Source organism: Nannobrachium achirus, assembly GCF_963921795.1.
Source record: "Nannobrachium achirus genome assembly, chromosome: 1".
Taxonomy (NCBI): Eukaryota; Metazoa; Chordata; class Actinopteri; order Myctophiformes; family Myctophidae; genus Nannobrachium; species Nannobrachium achirus.
This window is the reverse complement of record NC_137810.1, coordinates 60,918,575-60,934,863: the sequence shown is the minus strand read 5'-3', so window position 1 is coordinate 60,934,863 and position 16,289 is coordinate 60,918,575. Positions and strand designations below refer to the sequence as shown.

At 41.0% G+C, this 16,289-nt stretch overlaps 1 protein-coding gene across 1 annotated transcript in view; it reads left to right on the top strand.

The window, feature by feature from the left end:
• The window catches only part of LOC308289164 (transient receptor potential cation channel subfamily M member 5-like), a gene marked incomplete at both ends in the record, with an annotated part of 41,986 nt that extends 28,663 nt beyond the window's left edge, over positions 1-13,323 (top strand). Inside the window, one exon of the mRNA XM_080730768.1 lies at positions 13,267-13,323. Within this exon, the coding sequence (XP_080586894.1) occupies positions 13,267-13,323 (57 nt within the window). The remainder of the gene's footprint in view (positions 1-13,266) is intronic.
• Between the last annotated feature and the right edge of the window lie 2,966 nt (positions 13,324-16,289).

The window sequence follows — 16,289 nt, the reverse complement described above, 5'->3', positions numbered from 1 at the left end:
TTAATATACTCCTAGTATAATCATAATACCTGATCATCATGTTTTTTATTAGGCCCACTAGGTGGTGCTGCTGCTGCTGCATGCCACTATGACATTTCTGCTGCCTATCATCTTTTGCTGCTGATGCCTTCCACCATTTTGTAAACCTGTTGGTGAATAAAGAGCACCTTTGTTGCACTCTGAATATGACTCTGTGCTGATTTCCAGCCACTCATTGGGCTAACCTTCACAACCTTCATAAACATCTGTCCTGATTATGCACTGTTTTAATAGGCTATTGCTCTTGTACCATTGATTAATCTCTTCCACATCAAGCTGAATGCCTGAATAGCTAGATTCGGTTTTCAGATGGTGGCCAGCCAGTCCTCAACCAATCAGGATAGAGTATGGCCGTAGTTATGTTATGATGTTTAGTTATGATGGTTAAAATAAAAGTTTTGAGAACCACAGTCGCTCTGAATTAAGAACGTCTGCTAAAATGCCTAGATTGTAAACTACTGAACTCATAAAATGCCACAGTCTCGTAGTAAATCAGTATCATAAATATCCTGAAGCTGGTGACGTAGGCCTACCGATATTCAGTGATTGGGTCTAATGATCAAAACGAGAACATAGTAGTGTAAAAAATCTATAAATAACCAAACATGTCCACGCTGTAAGTTCAGTAAGGGACAGGATGACCCCCGGCCACTTTCATTATCACTGAATGCACCTTTCAACACAAATAATATAATACCTTCAAATCACACACCAAAACAGTTAAAAACACGTTTTGCTATATTACATTTGATGACTTAGATCTTTAATAATGAATAAAACAATCTAGAATATCTACATTTTTGACAGCTGATCTAGAGCTCCATTGATCATCATGGACCAGTGGATCTGTACATATCTTCCCCAGCAGGTGGCAATAAGCGTCAATTCAAAACCAGCATCAGTCTTTTGCAGCCCACTTAGGAGGCTATTTGTAGGCTTTGTGTACATCAATGTCACATAATCTATAATAGTGTATTATAATTATCATAGTAAAACATTCATACTTTATAGTGTATTATAATAATAATTACTTTTACATTGTGAAACTTATGACAGATAATGTGACATCCGTTCAAAAGTGTTGAATCACAGAGAAATGTGTATGCGTTTTGCAAGGAACTGTCCCGACAGCAAGAAGGTCTGTAGCAATTATGAGTTGCTACAAGGTCTAAGATCTGTGAAGATATCATAGCTTTCCATTTAGAATGATCTGATAAACAGAACATTTGAAGAACAGAAGTCATTTTCAATATAATTAGCAGTTTTTAACATGATCGATGCCTTGGGTGTTAGCCTACTTGATCAGTGCAATGACAAAGATTCAGCTTGAAGTGGAAAAAATAAGTTCCTTTAATGTTATTTTCATCCATTGTATTATAATCACATTTAATTTCAGCGTTAATTCATTCTTTAACAGGGTTAACAGCATGCCTCTCATGCTCTGCCTCTGAATATTGCAACATCGTATGATAGTCACTCTCTGCCAACCACTGTACTTTCCTTGCCATGCCAAACTGTGTGTTTGTGTTCTTATTGCGACCGTCAGGTCGCAGTTTAGTATCAAAACCTCCACCGGCCGTCCGTCCGTCCGTCCGTCGGTCGGTCACACGTCACACGTCACACCTTTGCCCTGCTCATATCTCCGCATCAGTATGACATCACACTGCTGACATCAGTATGACATCACACCGTACACAAATGACCCTTATATAAGACTGGCATTATCTACCGACAGATTAGTAACAAGATGTCAAAATCGTCTAGGAAGGATGGTGTGAGTCATGCTGGCACCCTTCGCGGCAGGAGGAAGCTGGTGCAATCGACCCCTTGGCTTGTCGGGACCCCTGCCTACTAACGGGGTGGCAGGCTATCACCTCAGACTAGAACCCGTACGGGGTGGCCGACACCAGCCCATTGACAAGAGAGAGGCCTTGATGTCCCTTTACTCTTTGATGGGTTGGCCAGTTGACTAAGAGTTTCCGTTCGGGCCTTCTCGATATTGTACAGATTTCCACGGGAAATCTGGGGGTGGCTGTTACAAAGACCCTCACTCACCTTCACGTCATGTGGCTAGTCGTTAGGTAGCCATAGTTACACGTTGAAGGTTGAATCTCCAGATATGGAGATAACCAACACATCCCTCCATATATGGAGATAACCGACGAATCTCACTAAGTCTGACCTCACAAGCCCCATATTTGGACACGAACAACATATAACTCCATATATAGAGACATAGCTGCTGACATCAGTATGACATCACACTGCTGACATCAGTATGACATCACACCGTACACAAATGACCCTTATATAAGACCGGCATTATCTACCGACAGATTGTGGAGATAAGCGACCAACGGTCGCTTATCTCCCGATTAGGGAGTCTTACTGGTGGTATGTGTTGTGGTGTTTTTATGGAAGTTTTTATTGGACTTTACTTTTTCGTAAGATTTTTCAGTGTTTTCGTAAGGTTTTTCAGTCTATCGTGCATTTTGTGTGTTTCGTCTTTGAAAATGAAACACTTCGCAGAAAAAAAACTACCTCGCAAAAAGAAAAATAGCATTCGCAGAAAAAATTATAATCTTTGTACGTGTTTGCGTTCACATTTTTTCTACGAAGCATGCCATTTACGTGTTTGTGGATCATTTTTTACAACACCAAGCCATTTTTTTCCTACAAAGCATGCCATTTAACTGCGACGAATAATGTCCCATTTTGACCTCTCCTCTCTTCACAATTACTACTTCGTGCATAATATCCATACCGTTTAGACTTTCACAACTTTACTCTGGAATTTCAAGACTTGGCGTGTATTTTCAAAGTCCTGCGACTAAAAAGACGACCGCAACAGTCTGAGAAGCACAACCAATCTGCTTGCATTGCATTCAGCGCACACGACCACTCATCATACGGACGAAGTCTGAAAAATACGACAACGCATGTTTAGTCATATTGCAGTTATAGTCAGGTTCCTTATCAGGCCGATTTTTTAAAACACATTTTTGGACACTGCTCCTACAGATTTTGCCCTAAAATCACGCAAATCGGTACACAGTATGTCTACACTCATCTCATCAATATGGATCTGTCCCATATAGCGCCACCTTCAGGCCGATTTTTTAAAACACATTTTTGGCCACTGCTCCTACAGATTTTGCCCTAAAATCACGCAAATCGGTACACAGTATGTATACACTCATCTCATCAATATGGATCTGTCCCATATAGCGCCACCTTCAGGCCAATTTTTTAAAACACATTTTTGGCCACTGCTCCTACAGATTTTGCCCTAAAATCACGCAAATCGGTACACAGTATGTCTACACTCATCTCATCAATATGGATCTGTATACTGTGACCTGACGGTCGCTTATCTCCCGATTAGGGAGTCTTACTGGTTTATACTTTTGTCGGATTTTTGTGAGGATTTGCAAAACTATACATTTTTGGAAAGGTTATTATCTAAGGAATCAGAAAATCAATGTTTCCATTTGCTCAGATGTGTTTATGGTGGCCATATTGGAATTCACAAAATGGCCACCATAAAATTACGTTTTGCAATATCTCAGCCTCTAAATAAGCTGGAACATTGATTTTGACTGCTAAACCTACATTTTCAGGGTCAAGGAATCCAATGGCGGAGGTTATAAAGCTCAAATAATTACGACATTAACCCTTAGATGCATGACTGGGTCCAAAACGGCCTGCTGTGGTTGTTTTCTTGCAATATTAGTTTCACTATGTAATTTTGTTAGATGTTTTTGAAGATTTGCAACATTTTTGGAAAGGTTATTATCTAGGGAATCAGAAAAGCAATGTTTCAATTGTGTTTATGGTGGCCATATTGGAATTTATAAAATGGCTGCTGTAAAATGTATGTTTTGTCATATCTTGGCTTCTAAATAAGATGGAACATGATTTTAATGGCTAAACCTATATTTTCAGGGTCAAGGAATCCAAAGGTTCAAGTTATCATTTAATTTTTTTGAATCATCCCATTGAAATACATAACCCACCATATGGGTAAAAAACCGACACAGCCCAGGCAGTCAGTCAGATACGAACTCAGAGTTCTTTTATATCTAACTGTGAACTTTAAATGTTTGTGTAACCATGTTAAACATCATGACATGTGTAATCATAGAGACATAGACAGTCTCATATGCATAATCATTATCATCACTTTCGAGCATCACAGCTTGGGAATCATCATCGTTTCACTTTGCAGGAACATCTGCCAGAAGAACAGTCAGATTTACACTTGCATTGGATCATCTCAAGGATAGCCTTTGGGGCTGGGAGGACCTTTGTGGTCGTTGGTTTTAGCATCCCAATCAAGTGTTTGAAGTAACCATTTAGCAGGGGATCCAGCCGTGGATCCTTCAGAGCAATGGCTACTTGAATCCATGCCCTTGTTTGGACATGGACTCTCAAGATGTTCTGCTTCAGAGCTCCAGGTGTTGGAGGGAGCTTGTCACTTTCTGTCCTATGTTTGCAGAACAGATCCATCGCAGTTCAGGAATGGTCTTGATGTTGTTACTCTAGGATGAGTAAGCTGCACATACAAAGGACTCCAGGGTTGACACTATTCCTTCTGTCACTTCTGCTTCATCCAAAAGCATCTACAGAGCATTGATAAGGTCTTCATCTGTTTTGAGGTAGATCTGCAGTCAGGTTGCCTTTTCTATACAGGAGAACCTCCCTGTGTTGTCGACCCCAGTGAATACATGGAAGGCTGGCAAAGCCTTTGCTTTTTCTTTACCTTGAGCTCGCCACAGTGGTTCAATCTGCACAACACCAGAGGCCATAGAAATGGCTGTGTTCTTCAGCAAGAGGCCGCAGTTTGCTTTGACCTGCACTAAAATGTCCTTATCTGGGTAGGGAAATACCAACTGTGTATTAGGTGGGTTTTTCTGTGAACCAAGCACAGCCTGGTGGATCAGCAGTGTGTCTGCTTCTTCGTGGTTATTTTCTTCAAAGACCAGGTCTTTGTTGCTCCAAATATATTTAGAAGCAGATGTGATGATCAGCCTGGAAGATCCCCTGTTGTATTCTAGAGTTTGGCAGCATGATAGTCAGTCAGATCAGCCTTAGTCTGACACCAACATCAGACACATAACACATATGTGTTTGATGTTGGTGTCATCTGACTTGATACTTAATAGAAGCTTCTCCTTTTTCACCATCTTTCATCATAATCTTGTGTTAATTGCATCAGTCTGTCATTGAAAAAGCCACTCAGATCCTTGACTGTCACTACAGTCGCAATTGTTTTGCTCAGCTTCTGCACAAGCACCATGCCATCCACTAGTGTTGTCTAATGACTATAAGTCCTGTATCTGTTGCATCTTGGTGGGTAGAATTTCCAGTTTGAGGTGACTGGTCTTCATGGGGCATATCTTCTCTTGTCACACAGGGAGGTTCTCCTCTATAGGCAAGGCAACCTAGCTGCAGGGTCTAAATCAAAACAGATGAAGATGTTAACAATGCTCTGCAGACCGGATGATGCTGAAATTATGGGAAAATGCTGTCAACACTGGAGTCCTTTGTATGTGCATCAACATCAAGACAATCCCTGAAATTCCATGGCATCTTTTCTGCAAACATGGGCCAGAAAGTGACAAGCTCCCTCCAACACCTGGAGCTCTGAAGCAGAACATCTTGAGAATCCATGTCCAAAGGGCATGGGCACAAGCAGCCATTGCTCTGAAGGATCCACAGCTGGATCCCCTGCAAAATGGGTACTTGGATGGCATGCTCAAACCAACAACCAGAGAGGTCCTCCAGCCCCAAAGGCCATCCTTGAGATGGTCCAAATACTAGTGTAAATCTGACTGTTCTTCTGGCAGATGTTTCTGCAAAGCTAAGGACTTAGCCTGACTGACTGTACTGTGTCAGTGCAGGAGCCAGTTCCAGAACGATGACGATTCCCAAGCTGTGATGCACGAAAGTGATGATGGTGATGATTATGATGATGCATAGAGACCGTCTATGATTACACTTTAGATTTTGTATCTGACTGACTGACTGAGCTGTGCCATTATTTACCCATATGGTGGATTATGCACTTCAATAGGATGATACAAAAAATGAAATGATAACTTGAACCATTGGATTCCTTGACCCTGGAAATGTAGGTTTAGCCATTCAAATCAATGTTCCATGTTATGTAGGAGTCAAGATATTACAAAACGTACATTTTACAGCAGCCATTTTGTCAATTCCAATATGGCCGCCACAGACATCTGGGCAAATGGGAACATTGATTTTCTGATACTATCCCTGATACTATATTTACAAAAATGTATCGTTTTGCAAATCTTCAAAAACATCCAACAAAATAACATAGTGAAACTAATATAGCAAGAAAACAAACACACCAGGCCGTTTTGGACCCAGTCATGCATCTAAGGGTTAATGTCGTAATTATTTGAGCTTTATAACCTCCGCCATTGGATTCCTTGACCCTGAAAATGTAGGTTTAGCAGTCAAAATCAATGTTCCAGCTTATTTAGAGGCTGAGATATTACAAAACGTAATTTTATGGTGGCCATTTTGTAAATTCCAATATGGCCACCATAAACACATCTGAGCAAATGGAAACATTGATTTTCTGATTCCTTAGATAATAACCTTTCCAAAAATGTATAGTTTTGCAAATCCTCACAAAAATCCGACAAAAGTATAAACCAGTAAGACTCCCTAATCGGGAGATAAGCGACCGTCAGGTCACAGTATACAGATCCATATTGATGAGATGAGTGTAGACATACTGTGTACCGATTTGCGTGATTTTAGGGCAAAATCTGTAGGAGCAGTGGCCAAAAATGTGTTTTAAAAAATCGGCCTGATAAGGAACCTGACTATAACTGCAATATGACTAAACATGCGTCTCGTATTTTTCAGACTTCGTCCGTATGATGAGTGGTCGTGTGCGCTGAATGCAATGCAACAGAGTTCTAGTTATACTCCGAGAGCTATGGGGTCCCTCTAGCGGCGCCAAAGGCGCCGCCGAAAAATAGGGCCCCCATAGTTATGGGGGTGGCCCCCATAGTTATGGGGGCCCTATTTTTCGGGTATAAAGTCGGCTAAAACGAGTATTTTCCTATATTAAATCATATTAAATCAGGTACTTTTCGGTATATAGTCTGGATTTCTTGGTACCAACAGTCAGACAACAAGTGCCAGTTTCATAAAATCATTCAGTTCCCAGAGCTTTTCAGTTAATCTACTTAGTTACTTTACACCACTGTCTACAACAGCAAGCAAACATTTTAGCCCGTGAACCTGTCTACAACAGCAAGTATGATGGTTCCCAAACTTTTTAGCCCGTGAACCAAGAGACATTACTACCTTGTACCAAACAAGTAGTGAAAATAGCAGATGTACAAGCTCACAACGAGTTGCTTCGCACTGTGTTCAGTGCGTTGTGACCCATACAACGTGTCTGCCACATCGGTCCAGACCCCAGTGTTAGGAAACAGCTAGCCTCGGAAACCCAGGCTTCATTGGCGATGGTTCTGGTACACCATAGCCATTAGCCACTAGCTAGCCCAAACGTTAGCCTAGCCAGGCAGCACAGCAGCATAACATAGCATTCATTCATCATTACAAGTCTATAGCCACGAGCCCACGACTCACCAGTGAGGACGCCAGGGCTAGCAGAGGGCGATGTTTAATGTCTTCATAGCCTAGGTTGTGTTGTCTTGGTGTTCTGTATATTCCTTTATGGCCGTATTGTTATAATCCACCGAGTCCATGACGCATCAGTTACGCACGGAGAGACAGACGTTCAGACAAGTTAAAAGGGAAGTCCTTTGAAAGCCATTTCCTCTCTGAACAGTGCCCAGAAGCACATTTCAAAACAAGAGCCTTTCTTTTTTTTTTTGTCTATACAATCGATCATTCAACACATGTTTATTTTGAAATTGTACTGGAAATAGAAGTAGCCAATAGCTCCTACTTCACGCCACTGATGTCAGAGCCTCTACTTGCCGATCGGCAATATTTTCCCCCCAACCCCCCTTTAGGGGGTGCGGTGGGACGTGGGGGAGGGGGTGCGGCCGCACCCCCAGCACCCCTACTTCCCTCGGGTATGGTCTTGCTAAGACAGCGTTGTTTTGTTTGGTTGTTTTGTTGCTCTCCGGCGTGTCCGCCTTCCTTTGCCGTCCGGGCCGTGGCTAGAAGTGCAAAGACTCGATGCAGTGGTTCCTAGCTTAGCCTATGCCCAGGCCATGGCGAGACCACGCAGCTGGGTAGGTCTGCATCCAGCTGGGGGAAAGGTAGGAACCATTGCAGCGAGTGTGTTATAACCCGGACGGTAAAGGAAGACTCACACCCCACATTAAATGCGCCTGATTTATAATAATAAAATTAATAGTAGGATTAAACGGTGTGATGTCATTGTTCAGTCTTACTGTCTAACATGTTTATTTAGTATATCTAGTTAACATAAATAATATAAATTCTTCCAATGGAACATAAAAAAAAAAAAAAAAAAAACGAAAAAAAAAAAAAAAAAAAAAACACACTTAGAAAAAAAGAGACCCCAAAGGGGGTTGTTGACTATGGGGTCCCAGACTTTAACTATGGGAGCTAAGCTCCCACTGGCCCCCGCATAACTCGAACCCTGCAATGCAAGCAGATTGGTTATGTTTCGCAGACTGTTGCGGTCGTCTTTTTAGTCGCAGGACTTTGAAAATACACGCCAAGTCTTGAAATTCCAGAGTAAAGTTGTGAAAGTCTACACAGTATGGATATTATGCACGAAGTAGTAATTGTGAAGAGAGGAGAGGTCAAAATGGGACATTATTCGTCGCAGTTAAATGGCATGCTTTGTAGGAAAAAAATGGCTTGGTGTTGTAAAAAATGATCCACAAACACGTAAATGGCATGCTACGTAGAAAAAATGTGAACGCAAACACGTACAAAGATTATAATTTTTTCTGCGAATGCTATTTTTCTTTTTGCGAGGTCGTTTTTTTTCTGCGAAGTGTTTCATTTTCAAAGACAAAACACACAAAATGCACGATAGACTAAAAAACCTTACGAAAACACTGAAAAATCTTACGAAAAAGTAAAGTCCAATAAAAACTTCCATAGTTGACTGTCTCCCCCTGTAACAATGATGCAAATCCACTAGTAATATGTTCCCTGAATATTCATTAATGACTTCAGAAAGTAGCAAATCTTTTTAAAGTTTTTTCTTCTTTTTTAAAATCAATGTTTTAGGTTGCAATACTGTTGTGGTAACGCACCCTGTTATGCTTAACTATAGAGGAAATTGATCAAAATCACAATTATGAAAATGTGGTTGATAAATATATAAAAACAAATTCTCTGTCTTACTCAGAGGAGTAATTGCCATCTTTAGCATTATGTCCCCGTTATAATTCTAGGAAATTACCAATTAAGCTGATCAATTAAGATCAATTAAATCCTATGTCAACCAAATCTTGAGACGCTTTTTTTTTAGTACTAAAAATTAACATGCATTGTTTCTCTTGTCATTTTTGGACATCTTGTTTGGAGTCATTGTGTCACTTTATTTATATTCTTCTTTTGGCCCTGACAGCCGAATACAAGAAGCCAACTCAGAAAACCCAGAAATGTAAACCTCTTTTAAATCCTGCAAAATATATATATATATATATATATATATATATATATATATATATATATATATATATATATATATATATATATATACTGTATATATATATATATATATATATATATATATATATATATATATATATTTTTTTTTTTTTTTTTTTCTAGCTGAAATGGCACCGAATAGCAGGAATGACCCTTATATGTTTATATTCACTCAATCACTCACTCAGTCTGTATACATCAACAATCAACACTGTACATTTACATCACTCATTCACTCATTTAGAGATCCAGCGCAGATTGGCCAGTAGGCAATAGACCTATTCAATTCAGTCTTTAGGTCCTATCCTTTTATTATTATTATCTTAAAACATAGGCCCACATAAATACATACATATATATACATACATACATGTGTTCATTTGTGTATGTCATTTATGTGATTTTATAGGCTACTTACTGGATTAAACTGAATTATATATACCGGTATGTTTTTGTACAAATAAGATATTACTTGGTTGTTGTAATAATCTGTTATATCCTGACATCTAGGCTTTCCTTTGTTTGCAGACAACTGCAAGTGTAAGTGCTCACAGTTACCACAGGTGGAATTCGCTGAACCTCCAGAAGCAACTAATTGTTGTCAAAGTGACAGCAATTACTGGTACAAGTGTATTGATGGTTACACAAGGGCGGCAGGCACCTCCCACCTCATCAAGTGTGGAAAGGATCAATGGGACAGCACCAATCTCAAATGTAAACGTATGTAACACCCAAGAAATATTATAATGGAGATGCATAAATAGCCTGTCTGTCCATAGCTGAATCAAAGGTTTAGCCCCATGGTTTTAGTTCTAAAACGATTTTAACCCTGAAGGCAAATCTTGTTAATTTACGGCATAATTTTGAGTCCTGTTGTTGATAGTGAGTTTGACTGATTACCTCCATTACACCAAGTTGTACTTCACTCTTCTGCTATATCAGAATGCAGAATTGTCGCCAAATGTAATTTATCTTTATGTCGGACAGTAAAGGTGAAATACAAACGGACATCTATACATTTCATTACTGTATTCTGATCTCTTACATTACCCTTACACTATGCTGATCTTTTTTTGTTTTGTTTATTTATAATTTTTTTCTGTCTGTGAGTAGTTGTATTGCAGTGTATTGTCTGGAATTGTTCCCCAAAACATAATACTGGGTGGTGATCAGTAGGCTGGTTGTATTACATAAAACTCGAGACCTTTCGCTGTCAATCTCAATCATAATTTTTTAGCTTCAACCAGGTCTCTCACATCACATGTATATCCAAATAGTTCTTAAAGGGTGTGAGTGAGGAGAGAATACTGCAATTGCGCTTATCTGACTTTACCATGAGATTGTCTTTCCCGTGATTGGTTTTAGTCATTTCTGTGGCATTTCGGAACTTTGATCTTTTCTGCTACATAACTTCCACTACTACCTTGGCGAATGTGTCTACCAAATCTTGAGATGCTTTTATTTTCGTATACTGAAAATTAACATGCATTGTCTCTTGTTTCTCTTGTTTGGACTTATCTTGTTTGGAGTCATTGTGTCACAATATTTATATTCTTCTTTTGGCCCTGACAGCCAAATACAAGAAGCCAACCCAGAAGCCACATTTCTCAACATCACAGCCTACAGAAAAGGAGGGAATAATACCAACCAGTGTCAGCACCTCAACATCAGCAGCAGAGAAAGAGTCCACTGTTGATAGTGGCTCAGATCCACAAAGCACAGCCACCGTAATCACAGGTGAGGTTGACTGAATACAAATTGAATCATGTTGATCTCGGAGTCCACATGGAAACGACGTGACTGCAATGCAAATCTCAGACTTCATAATGGTCAGCCTGTGACATCAGTCATCATCTATGACATTAGTTGTCTACTCTATGAAATATCTACCTGACGTATGAGTACACATTTGGGCTTGGTTTCATCCCCATTGACTTCCATTATCATGTAAGTTATTCCTCAGCTCCACTTCTGTGCCCAGGATGAGTGCTCTTAGGCGGGTAGGTATAGTGAGGAACGACCACCAGAGACCGAACCTCCTCGCTACTCTTATATGGAAGTGGATCACTTTAATCTATTGTAAAAATAATCTAATACATGAAATAGTGAAAATAGCAGATCTACAAGATGTGTTGTGAGCTGGTAGATAGGATATCCTTCCAACACTGCTGTACAACATAGGGTGACCATACGTCCTCTTTTGCCCGGACATGTCCTCTTTTAGGGGGCTGTCCGGCCTGTCCGGGGGGGTTTTATAAATTCCTTCAAATGTCCGGGGTTTCGCGCATATCACAGTTAAAGCACGAGCATTTACAATGCACGTTCAATGGTTCGTTTGGAAACACACTGTGAGAGGCGAGTTTCCACCCCTAACCCCGGAACGTGTATTATTCATACTACTCTCTGCCTGCGCTGCGATCCCTCCCTCGCGTGTATCAAAACAGCGGCGCAGTTCGGCCAGTGGAGACGCCCCTCTCGTTCCCCACTGGCCGAACTGCGCCGCTGTTTTGATACACGCCCCTCCCTCAGCCTGTCTCGCTTTCAGATCAGAGGCAGAGCAGCGCGAGCTCGGCAGTCGGCAGCATCGCTCTGCTAACGCAATTAATGCTGTTTCACTGATGAAATGCACACAAAGTGCCAGTGACCAACAATGAGAAGCAGAGCGTTCTGCCAGCAAAGCTGGTACTCTTCTGTGTCTATTTAGGCATTTACAAATAAAAATTATTCTGCTTCAAGCCCACATCAACACTGCAAAGTAGTCTACAAGACAACCTTGTAAAGCAGAACGGCGGTTTGGGTTACCTCTCGTTACAAAGCTGAACGTTCATACAGGAGTCAAAAGGCATACTTTATCAGTGGATCTCATTCTCTAGCCTATAGATTTGTAAAGGGTCCAATTGGAACCCCCTCAAAAATGAATACATAACTAATAACATAATTGAGCTGTAAACTAGTACTATAAATTATTTTGGGAAAAAAAGAAAAGAAAAAAAGATATATATATGTGTGTGTGTGTGTGTGTGTGTGTGTGTGTGTGTGTGTGTGTGTGTGCGCGCGTGCGCGCGTGCGTGCGTGCGCGCGTGCGTGTGTCTGTCCTCTATGGATTTTCAGAATATGGTCACCCTAGTACAACAAAGTATAAAATAAGTCTTAAACGGTTTAGTCACTTATCTTGAGTTGATTTGTTGATAATCACATTTGCACACACACCTGATTGGCTACCATTGCCTTCTAAACTTTGTGTCTCCCGATTTAGGGAGTCTTACTGGTAGTTATAAGAACTAAAATACACATAACCCTTTATAAGACCAATTGTTCATGGACACATCATGTTCTTAAATAAGAACATGTCAGCATAATAAATATTATGCTGATTATGCATTTTTGAGTGATTGGGTGTTTTTCTTTTTTCACATTTCTTAATCCAGCCTTATATACTGTTTTGTAACTTATGTATGAGTGAGCAGAAACACCCTATTACATGGGCACATTTCAACTAAGGCAATCCGGTACACTTCCCCTTCTTGAGATTCGAACACCCTTTTCTGTGGAAGTTCTCCTACTTCCCAGTTCCCAGGAGCAACTGCTGTCAGCTACAACTTAGGTCACCACCAGGTCAATGAGTGAACTGTTCATTTTCAAAGACAAAACACACAAAATGCACGATAGACTAAAAAACCTTACGAAAACACTGAAAAATCTTACGAAAAAGTAAAGTCCGATAAAAACTTCCATATGTTTTGGTGTCTATGGCCTTGATAGAAACCGATAGTTACAGCCTGTGGGCTGTGGCTGTGGCTGTTTGCAATGCCTTATTAAAAAAAAAGAGAAAAAAAAGAAAACGCACCTCAAATGAGTGCAACTTTCAATCACTATGTTGACAATCTCTCATTGCGCAACATCATTTTAGCATGCCAACCTCTGAACCTCTGAACCTCATCTGTTTCACAATGAAACAGATGGAGTCAAACTAAATGTAATGCCAACTCCTACAATTCCAAGTTCCAAGCTTGTTCCAAGCTTGTCATGGTGGGGGGTCCCCAGTAGAAATATGATTATTTTGGGGGTCGTGGACTGAAAAGGTTGAGAACCACTGGTTTAGGCGACCATGGTCCCCTATCAAAAATGTGCCCATGGCATGAGCTTATCTGACAATGACAATTGGCTGGTTTTAAAAGGGGGAGGAGCCTATATGGAAAAGGTCCTGCCCCATGGTGCTATATAGTTCTTGTCATTTGTGACAAACAAGAAGAAGTTCTTGAAGAACTGAAAACAGAGGCGACATTTTGGATTCCAGGTAAGAACAACATTTAAAGGGATATTTCACTTTCTTTTATGCCTTTATTGAGAGGACAGGTAGATTGACAGGAAATGGGGAGTGACATGCAGCAAGGTCATCGGGATCAGGATTTGAACCTGTGGCACATTGCAGCCTATAGGGTGCCCGGACCTCCACACCGTGGTGTACTGTAGGTACACCATGCTGTATGTAATGACTCCGCTGCAGTGTTATTAGGTAGTATTTTTAAACATCAATTACATTTAATTAATGTATTTATTAATTCAGTTCTACATATTCATTCCTTATTCACATTCACATTATATCATTTCACCCAAAACATTTATTTTGATCTAGGTTGAAGCCACATTCAACTTATTTGGCCTCTTTTTCATTGCTGTTACTTTAATAAACATGCAGATCCATATTTGTGGAGGTCATTCATTGTCATTTGATTCTTTTTTTGTTCATGTTGATACACCAGCATATTCCTTGAACAATACATGAAGGTTTACTGTGAAACCTTCATGTTGTTAGTTTCACAGTAAACCTTCATGTATTGTTCAAGGAATATGCTGGTGTATCAACATGAACAAAAAAAAGAATCAAATGACAATGAATGACCTCCACACCAACAAAAGCTTATAGTTTAGTTTTTGTTTGTGAATAGGCTACTCCCTATTCACGAACAAAAACTAAACTGGTTACACCCCGCCATACCGACGCCCTGCCACTCCGACCATTGACTTCTATGGGTCGAAATGGCGGGGTGCTCCCTCTTTATATGTACATCGCCTTTCCGACCTAAAACATCTCGATTTAGAAACAACGCTATTTCGAATAAACCTGTCGGAAAGGCGGGGTGTCCCCGTTTTGCTATAGACATCACCATTCCGACCCTAGGAAAGCCCTTCTATTTTTGCAAAAGCAATGCGCGGCCGATGCTTCTATATTATAAGCGAACGATCCAACTGTGCGTAGAGCGGCAGTTCATAGGGGTGAAAAAAAAAGGAATGAGTTTATGTGCGCATCTCCCCCCATCTCTCTTTCTTTCTTTCTCTCTCTCTCTCCCTCTCTCTCTCTCTCTCTCTCTCTCTCTCTCTCTCTCTCTCTCTCTCTCTATCTATCTCTCTCTCTCCCTCTCTCTCTCTTTCTCTCTCCCTCTCCCTCTCCCTCTCTCTCTCTTTCTCTTTCTCTCTCTCTTTCTTTCTCTCTCTCTCAACGCAATCTTGTAACGGGCTAGTATTATTTCTGTACTTCAAGCTTGATGGTTTGATGGAGGGACAATTAAAACATTTATATACACTGAATGAATACAGACACTTCACAGATATACAGTACTTAAAATTTGAAAACTCTGTTGAGAATTGACCGAGCAACAGGGCTTTGTGCGTCCACCGAGGCGGCGCCTACATTATTATGGCGCAGGTTTTGTCCGTGCCTGGTGCGTAAATTGCGTAATAGCCTACTAATGCTGCTCTCATTCTCTCTCCATCTCTCTCTCCCTCTTCTCTCTCTCCATCTCTCTCCCCCCCCCCCCCCCTCTCTCTCTCTCTCTCTTTATTATTGCTATTATTATATCATAAATTATTATTATAATTATTATTATGGCGCAGGTTTTGTCCGTGCCTGGTGCGTAATAGGCTACTAATGACTAATTCCTGCTCTCATTCTCTCTCTCCATCTCTCTCTCCCTCTTCTCTCTCTCCAGACAATTAAAACATGATTTATATACATTGAATGAATACAGACACTTCACAGATATACAGTACTTAAAATTAGAAAAATCCCTTGAGAATTGACCGAGCAATAAGGCTTTGTGCGTCCACCGAGGCAGCGCCGACACCCAGGCAGGCCCGGAGCTTCCTCCGGCCTCCGGGGGTCCCCGGGCCCCGTGGACCACCGCCTGTCACCCCGCCGTTCAGTGGGCACCTGGGCCAGCCTACCAGTCCCACCGGTGCCCCGGGCGGCCGCCTACTGGAGCCTCCAGGATCACGGACAGCAACGACGCGTCATTCCCAATCAATGATTGAATAATATCCTACAGAACAGATGAAATCACGTAGCTGTAATGTAGGCGGGTTCTGGCTGCACGGGGTCTGTCTTGTTATCAATCGTCGGCCCAAAACAGAAGGACATGGAATATAGGCTACTGACAAGGCGCACCTTCGCACGACGCTAATAGGCTCTTATTAATCAGAGCCTCTGATTAATAAGAGGCTATAGCGTCGTGCTCTATATCTCCTCTGATTCAGAGGATATAGAGAAAGGTGTGTGCGTGTGGGGGACTGAACTGGACCCTCCTGTCTATAGG